This window comes from Triticum dicoccoides, chromosome 4A (genome assembly GCF_002162155.2).
Source record: "Triticum dicoccoides isolate Atlit2015 ecotype Zavitan chromosome 4A, WEW_v2.0, whole genome shotgun sequence".
NCBI lineage: Eukaryota > Viridiplantae > Streptophyta > Magnoliopsida > Poales > Poaceae > Triticum > Triticum dicoccoides.
The window spans coordinates 589,921,169-589,931,046 of NC_041386.1; the positions used below are offsets into that span (position 1 = coordinate 589,921,169).

Below are 9,878 nucleotides of genomic sequence, written 5' to 3' on the forward strand. Positions count from 1 at the left end.
GGCGGTGGTGTCTCGCTGGCCTTGAAGAGCACTTTCCAGATGTCTTCGTGCGTCATGTCGAAGAGCTCTAGCAGCGTCTGGTGCTTGGCCGGATCGAACTCCCACAAATAGCAAGTCCGGCGTTGGCACGGAAGGATCCGGCGAATGAGCATAACCTGAATCACGTTGACAAGTTTTATTCTCTTGGTTATCATGTTCTGGACGCACGTCTGGAGCCCAGTTAGCTCGCTCAAAGAACCCCAGGTTAGGCCCTTCTCTTGCCAGGAGATGAGCCGCAGCGGAGCTCTGGATCAAAATTCGGGGGTCGCCGCCCAGTTGGTGTCGCGCGACTCGGTGATGTAGAACCACCCCGACTGCCACCCCTTCACCGTCTCCACAAAGGAGCCTTCGGGCCATGTGACGTTGGGCATCTTTCCCACCATGGCACCTCCGCACTCTCCTTGTTGGCCTCTCACCACCTTCCGGTTTACATTGAAGGTCTTCAGCCATAGGCCGAAGTGAGGTGGGATACGGAGAAAGGCCTCGCAAACGACTATAAATACTGAGATGTTGAGGATAAAGTTGGGGGCTAGATCATGAAAGTCCAGCCCGTAGTAAAACATCAGTCCGCAGACAAACGGGTGGAGAGGGAATCCCAGCCCGCGGACGAAATGTGTGAGAAACACAACCCTCACATGGGGCTCTGGGGTAGGGACGATCTGTCCCTCGGCCGGGAGACGGTGAGAGATCTCCTTGGCTAGGTATCCGGCCTCTCGGAGCTCCTTGATGTCTTTCTTCTTAATAGAGGAAGCCATCCATTTGCCACCAGCTTCGGATCCGGACATGGTTGGAGTGCTTTCTCTGGCGGGGGAAGCTAGGGCTTGGGTGCTGGAGCTCAGGAATGGATGGGCAGAGGAAGGAGAAGGCAGGGGTTAGTGAGGATGAATCCTTATCCCCTTATAAAGGTCAAGAATGTCAAATGCCTTCCTACTCGCCTTAAAACTCGCCTATTCCCAAGGGCTGTATAAACCGCACGGTTGGGTTACCCACACCCGTATTGATGAGAATCCCGTAATAAGGGGACACGATCTCTGCTTTGACAAGACGTGCCAATGGCAACCGCGTCTCGGAACGTGGAGCGGCAGATGAAAAACAGTTTGAAATTATGACCGAACAGATGTGATGTCATGTTATGAAAAGTTGTCAGCAGATTGGACTCGTGTAAAACTATATTCTCTCTGCGGTTGTGTGTTGTGTGTGTTACAGGTCCGGACACGTCGATACGTCCGAAGACTGTTGTGGAGTTCGGAAGGAGGAACCCGCCTTGCAATGCCGAAGACAGACCTACGCGCCGGATACCTTGTCATTGAAGCCAGGTTCAGGGGCTACTGAGGGAGTCCTGGACTAAGGGGTCCTCGGGCGTCCGGCCTGTTAGCCATGGGCCGGACTGATGGGCTGTGCAGATACGAAGACCGAAGACTACACACGTGTCCGGATGGGACTCTCCTTGGTGTGAAAGGCAAGCTTGGCGACTAAATATGTAGATTCCTTTCTTTGTAACCGACCTTGTGTAACCCTAGATCCTCCCGGTGTCTATATAAACCGGAGGACTTAGTTCGGAGGAGAGACATTATCATAGCCATACAAGCTAGACCTCTATGGTTTAGCCATTACGATCTCATGGTAGATCAACTCTTGTAATACTCATATTCATCAAGATCAATCAAGCAGGATGTAGGGTATTACCTCCATAGAGAGGGCCCGAACCTGGGTAAAACATCGTGTCCCCTGTCTCCTGTTACCATCGACTTTAGACACACAGTTCGGGACCCCCTACCCGAGATCCGTCGGTTTTGACACCGACATGAACCACAGAACCCCCTAAGCGTCCACCACGCTTGCTTTCAGATACAACCAATGTAGACCATAACTATATTCACTTCACTTCACTCGCATCTAGTTGCCCTTTTTTGTTCATGGTGATGCCATGGAAATGGAACACATTGTTTTTATTTGCTATTTATCTAAAAAAGAGTGTAACCAAAAAGGGGTAAGTGCATCGATTCAGACTTAATACTTTGCGAACCATTTCAATACTATATAATAGTTTTACCAGTCACATTAAAACGCCAGGAGCGTGTCTCTTTGACTAATATTTAGCCCTAACTGAGTCGATTGCAAATTCTTTTTTTTACGTAAAACACCATGCATTCCATTAACTAGTGGGTCCGGTAATATTACCGGCCACAACACCACTTACATTTTGGGGGAGATCAGTAAGCCAAATACATTGGCTGTCGATCATAGCCCTCGAAGCATAACCAGCTAGTGGTGAGCAGGGATATTACAAAGACGAGAACAAGCATCAATCAATCTTACAATCTATGAAGTCCATTTGTAGCTTGAACTTAGCTTCTCGGAAGAGGATGCCAAGAGGCGCACGGTCCGAGGTTACTGACCCCAACGCAAGCTTCGGCGAGAGGCGGTTCGTGATGAAAATAACTCAGCCCATACTAAACTCTTCAGCAAAGCCTGATAGCATTCATCATGGCCAAAGTCTTTTTGTTTTTTGACCTGGGTTGTAAGTTTTTTTTTAACAGGATTGCAAGTTTTCTAGAAAAGAAAAAGGACCACCTCAAACAAAAAAAAGAAGGACTATCAGGGCCAGGCCAAAACCCACTGGCCGCCCGAACGCCCTGCCGCAGCCCGGCCCTGCGAAAAGCCCAAACGTTCTGCGTCTGGGTTGGGTTTTTTGTGCAATTATTAAACCAGACCTGCGCCCCCCGCTCCTCTCCTCTCGCCCACGCCCGCCACCGCCGAAGAAGCTGCCATGGCGGCCGGCGACACGGGCGCGCCCGCGGCGGGCGGAGCGGGGAAGGACGGCGAGCCCGAGTCGCCGCGGGGGCCGGACCCCGATCACCACGCTCCGGTGTCGCCGGGCGCTTCCGAAGAGGAAGAGGGCGCCAGCGGCGCGGTCGAGGCGGGGCAGGACGACGACGCGCCCGACCCGGAGGACGAGCCGGAGGAGGGCGGCGACGCCACGGAGGACGATATGGACGAGGAGGAGGAGGAGGGGGACGAGGACGAGGAGGACGCCCCGACGCACCTGCCGTTCGCGCCCGCGGAGGAAGAGGTACGCGGCCTCGCCTCGCCTCCCACCCATCTCCACGCCTAGCGTCCCCTCTGCGGCGCGCGCGACGAGGGTTTTTGCGTCGCTCGTGCGGTCTCCATTTCCCTCGCGCTCTCGCGAGCATTCCGTCGAGCAGTTGGTGTGCGCTTCGAGGGGCGACCGCTGTTGTTCGAAAAACTAGGCGATTCCGTGCCTCAGGGTGAGCGAGGACAGCCCACACGGCACGTTGTGCTCGATGCTGGTTGAATCCTCCTCCATCCATGGGACAGAGGGTGAATTCCTTCCTGGGGAACATCCATCTTGCATTTCCTTTGCTATTGTGATTTGTGGGCCATGCAATTTGCATTTACTGCTGAGAACTGCCACTATGTTTACATGCCCAAATCTGTTATTACAACTGGAGTTTAACTGTTGTGGAGCAATTGTTTCTAGATGATGTCAATTTGCATTTACAGCTGAGTACCGTGAATATGGCACTCGAATGTACTCCCTCTACATAGTTATTACAACTGGAGTTTACTTAGTACCAAGCAACTGCTTATCGTGAACATGGAAGTTTAATGTACATAGTTTTCTCAATTGGTGTTTAATTACCCTGTTTAGTTGCTTTGTCATCAATATTTTCATTTAGATGCCTTGCCAGGAAGACATAAATAGTTGCCATACGTGCTCCCTTGGAATTATAGTAATATCGTGTTGTCTTAATGTTCAATCTTCTGGTTGTAATTATCTGCAGTCACTTGAGGAGACAACTACAGTTGATCCAAGCTATACCATCTCTCTTATAAGGCAACTAATACCTAATGGATCCAGTGTGGAGAAAGAGTTCAGGTGAGTGGTACTTTCAGATTTCCCCTCATTAAGTTTGTTTAGCAATGAAGTCTGTTATTAAAACGACCTGGTTGTCCCAATAATGTCTACCTCATGCAAAAAGTGACAAGCAGGGTCTTCCAGAAGAAAGGAGTGTCGGTCGTAAGGATCAGTTGGAAGAGTGTGGTTGTATTCTGTGGGATCTTGCGGCTAGTGAACCTCAAGCAGAACTTATGGTATTTATCTGCATCATTCTCTTGTATAAGGATGTATTTCTTCTATAGGTTTGTCATAAACAGAAGGCGGACCGTTTTGCTATATGAAACTTGTTTATTGCTGCTCAATTTTTTACTGAACAAGATACTAGCAAGCAGGAAGTGTGAGAGATTTTGATTGCCTTATCTGCACTGGCTTTAGACATTGCTTGGATGTCCTGGATTTTAATACGATGTGGTTGGCTTGTTAGATCAATTAGGAGTAGATAAGCAAAAAATTAAGGTGGATAACTGTAATTGTTTCATTCTTTTAGTTTTGTAGCTCCTTTGTGCTTATATTTTATCTTCCTGGCCCTGAATTTTAGTTCTCTATCAGTTTATTGTAGCAAATTATTTACTATAATTTGCGAACCATATAAATTATTGCTGGTGATAGCTACTTGTAGTGTGAATGCTTATGTCATAATAACATGCTAATTCTGACAAACATTTTAAATCGAAGAATGGCCAGGTTGCAGTAAGTCAAAAGTATTTCTCCTAAATCCTAATTGATCTAAGAGCAAATCAAGTGTTCAAAGGAACTACAAAAGGAAATTAAGGCATAATCAACAGAATTATCCACCTTTCTTTATACCTTAGTAATTGTGCATCTTCTGCTGCTAACAACACATTATATTTAACCCTTGTAGATTAATAACCTTGTGATTGAAGTGCTTTTGGAAAACCTTCGTACGGCAAATTCTTCTAGGGTGAAGGTGAAATGAAATTTTCCTCTACTGCTACCTCCTCTCTTTTTGCTAAGCATGTATTAAAGTATCTTGTTTCTTTGAATCTTTTGTCCCTGCAGGAAATTTGTCTTGGAATCATGGGAAACTTAGCCTGTCATGAATCTGTAGTTGCTGCAATCTCTTTGAAAAAAGGTTTAATTGCAACTGTCGTGGAGCAATTGTTTCTAGATGATGTCAAATGCCTTTCTGAAACATTCAGGTTGGGTATCTTTGGGATTAAGTTTTTTTTTTGCCGGACTCAAAGTTATTATTTAGAACCATTTATTTATTTATTTATCAGCTGTTTGACAAGCTGTTTACTATTCTAGCATTGCAAGATATTTCATCCCGTGAAATTTAAGTCTTATCATGTGAAATAGATCTTGGTAGTTCAGCTCAGCACACACACGATTACCATGTTGATATATTATTTATGTTCTTGAATTTGTGCATTTTGTATTGGTCAGATACCCATTCAATTTTACCAAATAACTATGCAAATGCCCACATGCAAAACTACACATCCTTACATCACATGTTACATGCATACCTACATTTGGACATACCCAATCAATCACAAGTTGTTGAACTTGTGGATGAAAATGCTTGAACATACAGCACTTTTGCAAAAATATAACCATTTTCAACTGTGTTAGTAGGTTATGTACTTATGTTATTAATCATTTGGGGGATGGGAGCTAAGTAAATTTAGATTTTGTTTTTCTTGATAATTTAATTTTCTATTTGTCAATGTTCAAAACTTGGAGAAGCTGCTTTCTAATTGTCTGAGTTGTAGACAATGAGAACTGAGAAGTTCCATCTATGCTCTGTTCTTTTTTGCTTATTTTGACTTGTGTTGCTGTCTGTAAAAAAAAATCTTACACCCCGAGATAGTTGGAATGAGTATTGTTGCTAAATTTCATCAGTGGTTTATCCTCACACAGTTTTTCTTAGACAGGTTGTTGGCTGCCATTCTTCGGTCCAGTGCATTTGTTTCTTGGGCTGAAGCTCTTTTACCTGATGAGATTCTTTCACGTATTCTACGGATAGTTGGGAAGACAGATAATTCTACATTACTTGAAAAGGTATTGTACTGAATTCGTATATGCAACTTGTTGTGACTGCGTATTGTACTGAATTTGTATATGCAACTTGTTGTGACTACTCCGTAGAGTTGGTCCTCACAACTTTAGTGACTTCTGTTCTTTTTAAATTGAATTTTGACATATATGGACACATTATATTTCTTTTGTAGGACTTGTGTAACATAAATTGTTTTAATCATCTTAGCTCATTCTTCTATACGTGATGGTTAGGCATGTGTTTGCTTGCTTAACTCTTTTATCAGTTCACCATATCCCGAGGTAGTTTCAAGAAGGTCGTCATCGAATTGTTTCTATGGACTGTTTCATCTTCCCAAACACTTAGTTGTATGGTCCAGTCTTACTCATTGCTACTATATCCATGTTATCCGAACAATGTAGAATTATCCTTGGTCAGAATGAGGTCCTGTTTTTTTCTTCTGTGAAAATTCTTCTCTTAGGAGAATATCTGAACTTTTTTGACTGCATTTTGGCAACAGTTGACTTGAGAAACATGTGACTTCAGATTGCAATTTTATCAAACTTTTAGCTGCAGAGGTCTTATGGTCTTTGAACTAGCATCTATTTGCTTATCGTTCTACATAACAAGTTTCATACAATTATACTGTAAAACTAATGTTGCCTATTGTTATGTGTTGTATGATTCGGTTGAAATTGTCAGCCCAGCCGAACTATCACAACTACTTTCATCTTATTATACTATGGTTCAGCTGGAAAATTTCCATTCCTTTATATTTGCATGTGTTCAACTGTTTGGTTATTTCTTATGTGAATTACTGGTCGCAGATCATTGACTTCCTATCAACTGTCATTGATAATCGAGATGTGATTGCTATGCTTATCCAGCCCTTGCTTAAACTGGGTTTAGTTGACCGTGTTATTGGGTTACTAACAACTGAGCTTGAAAGATCACCGGATGAGAAGCTAGACAGGTACTCCCTCCGTTCCAAAATATAGCGCGTCCTCGGTTTCCGTGCTTCAACTTTGACCATTAATTTAATCAACAAGACCGACTGCGGCGGGCGAAAAAATTATACCAATGAATTCGTATTCAAAAAAAGTTTTTAATTATATAATTTTTGATCCCGCCGCAGTCGGTCTCGTGGGTTAAATTTATGGTCAAAGTTGAACCTCGAAAAGCGTAGGCGCGCTATATTTTGGAACGGAGGGAGTATGTTGAACTAACTTGAAATTCGGCAAGATTTTGATTTTATAAAAGTTATCTGTTACAGATTTTGAACTATTATTGTTCAAGGTATCATGGAAGCTTCTCCTATGTACTACCTCCATTCCAAAATGCAAGGTGTATTAATTTTAAGAAAAGTCAAACGTATCTAGGTTTGGTCAAATAGAAAAGCGTTTGACCTTTTGAAAACTAATACACTTTACATTTTAGATTGGAGGGAGTATTTGGTAATTTTTCTGTAGTTTAAGAACAAATCATAGGAAAAACACCTAAGGGCCTATTTGGATATGTGGCATTCAGTTGGATTATGGGCTGAATGCTGAAGCTTCCAAAACAGTTGTGTAAGGAACCCTCAAGGATTTGAATCCTCCATAGTCCCATTTAAAGTCATTGTTTCAAAGAGATCTTTAAAGCTTCATAGAATATATTTTTATATTTCATGTCTTCTAGGCAAAGTTTAGGTCCTTAACCTGTCTTCTGAGATGCGGCCATTTGTTGTTTTCCAATAATATGGTCTGAGCATTTTAAATTTCTTATTACATTCCCACTTCCTAGTTTTAATTTAATAGGACTGTAGCTGCATTTCTCTGTCACTACGATAACCCTTCTTAGTTTTTGAATTTCGAATTAAGAACCTGGGACAGTAATGGATTTACCTTACCTTTTTCTTAACACGTTTCAGATCGGGTTCTCTTGATTTGGTCCTTCACTTCATGGAGGAATTATCAGTCATACACTGTGTTTCAAAGGCAATGACATCGAATGACCGGCTGATTAAAGTGCTAGTTAACATGATCAAGTCGCCAGATAAAGTTGAGGTGAGCATGTTTGCCACCGCTACCATTTCATATATTTGTTCATCAGCCTGGTCGAATTCTGGTTCATACATTTTGGAAGACATGCATTATGTTGTTGCCTCCTTGGTACCGAATTGTTAGCTTGACCAACTCATAACTCTTAACAAGCAACCTGTTCCGATTTTTTTGATTGTCAGTAAGTCATGACATTTTTTTTCCGGAAATTTGAAGAAACATTCCTTGCCTCTTCCATTTGTACATTTGGCAAACTTCACCTTGCATTAATTCTTGTGAGTCCTCACCCTACAACCTCAATGGTGACCTAAGATGTTTCACTTGAAAGATGTGTAGATTCAGATGTAGGAATGCAAGTCAAGCATGGTAATTGTATTCTTATTCACAAACTCTTCTTCAGGTTGCAAGCTATTGCGCTTCGGTGGTGATCGTAATATCAAATTTTTTGACAGATGGAAAGCATTTGGTGCCTATGATATCCCGTGGTAGGCACATTTTTTCTTAGCACTTACCGTATTTTCTAAGCAACTATCGTATTTGCTAAGCAGTGCACTGCATGACTTGAAATCGATGCTTCCATTTAGTGCCATTACAGTGATCCAGTCTCTCAATTGTTTCAGATTTACCGTTCCTGGAGGGCCTACTTGAAGTTCTTCCAGAGGTCCCTGATGATGACCAAGCTCGATATGCACTTTGGAGTATCTTATCGCGTGTTCTGGCACAAGTGCAAGGAACTGAGTTGAACTCCTTGTCCCTCGACCGGTTTGCGTCTCTGTTCTCAGGCAAGTTCGGCCTCATCAAAGATGACCTCGAGAGTCAGGTGGTTGATGAAGAGAAGTTAACACCTGAGGATGCTCTCCTGAAGGGATGGATATCGAGATGTGTATCCTTTAAAACAATATATACAAGTTGTCCTTCATGGAAATCTAGATCTTAATAAGCTACATTTACAAACAAACTAACATGATGGGATACATCTCGGCAGCAGCAATCGCATTGTTTTTCCTATGCTACAAAATATCCGTAACAGCTCATGGCAATCTCCTTCTTCATGGAGAGATGGATCGAGGAGAAGTCCTCCCAGGGCAACAAAGACGCCATCGACAATGCTCGGGAGGTGCTGAGCTACTGCCAGAAGGCGCTCCGCTAACTGGAAACCCCACTCCACTGACAAGCTTGCTGCGGTTTTGTGATCAACGCTGCTGACCTGAGAGAGAATGCGGTATGTTGGCCGCTGGGATTTTTTTTCGCGAATACGCAAAGCTTGCGTATCATTTCATTGATAGGAATTAGAATGAGTACAGAAGATGGTACAACACATGACACGGACACAAGAGGCGTGAACATAGTGCACGAAACAGATAAACATGAGAAACTCGACCCCGACATAAAAAACATAGCTACACACTCCGACCGAAGAAGCAATCCAACCAAGCAATCCAACCAACAACTAGACAACCGACATCTCTAAAGACAGCACCGAGGACGCCGCGAGCAAACAAGACAACGCCTTCACGAAGGAGAACGACAACAAGACGCCGTTGTCGTCCGGTCCGAAAAATTGGACCTAGGGTTTCCCCTGATGCTCAAAGAGGGGCACAGATAATGGCCATAACAGCGCCTCCAAGAAAGGAATGACACCCGCAAGTGTCGTTGCTGCCAGCACAAGATGCAGGGATTTCTCCCTGGTCAAATTCTGAGCAATCCTTGGCGGTGATTGTAATATCAAATATTTTGGAACTGGAATGTCGGTTCAGAACCTACTTTCGTTTCAGACGACTGCACCCTGTAAAGAAAATCGGGGAACGGAGATTAACTAGGGGCATGGGTGGGGATATACGAGTTTTGGGCATGGGTGGTGATACAAATTTTTTTT

At 43.6% G+C, this 9,878-nt stretch overlaps 1 protein-coding gene across 2 annotated transcripts in view; it reads left to right on the top strand.

Moving 5' to 3' along the window:
* Positions 1-2,788: 2,788 nt before the first annotated feature.
* Positions 2,789-9,878, top strand: part of LOC119287052 (protein saal1-like) — a 9,340-nt gene continuing 2,250 nt past the window's right edge. The window contains exons 1-11 of one of the 2 annotated variants that reach the window (XR_005140745.1): positions 2,789-3,112; positions 3,846-3,940; positions 4,044-4,155; positions 4,824-4,889; positions 4,982-5,121; positions 5,860-5,986; positions 6,791-6,936; positions 7,873-8,008; positions 8,403-8,487; positions 8,623-8,885; positions 9,033-9,224. Coding sequence is in view for 1 of the 2 variants with exons in the window: in XM_037566547.1 (XP_037422444.1) it covers positions 2,810-3,112; positions 3,846-3,940; positions 4,044-4,155; positions 4,824-4,889; positions 4,982-5,121; positions 5,860-5,986; positions 6,791-6,936; positions 7,873-8,008; positions 8,403-8,487; positions 8,623-8,885; positions 9,033-9,152 (1,593 nt within the window). In the remaining variant the exon portion in view is untranslated. Of the gene's footprint in view, positions 3,113-3,845; positions 3,941-4,043; positions 4,156-4,823; positions 4,890-4,981; positions 5,122-5,859; positions 5,987-6,790; positions 6,937-7,872; positions 8,009-8,402; positions 8,488-8,622; positions 8,886-9,032; positions 9,622-9,878 lie in introns of those variants that run through there. The other variant, XM_037566547.1, reaches the window with a different exon arrangement.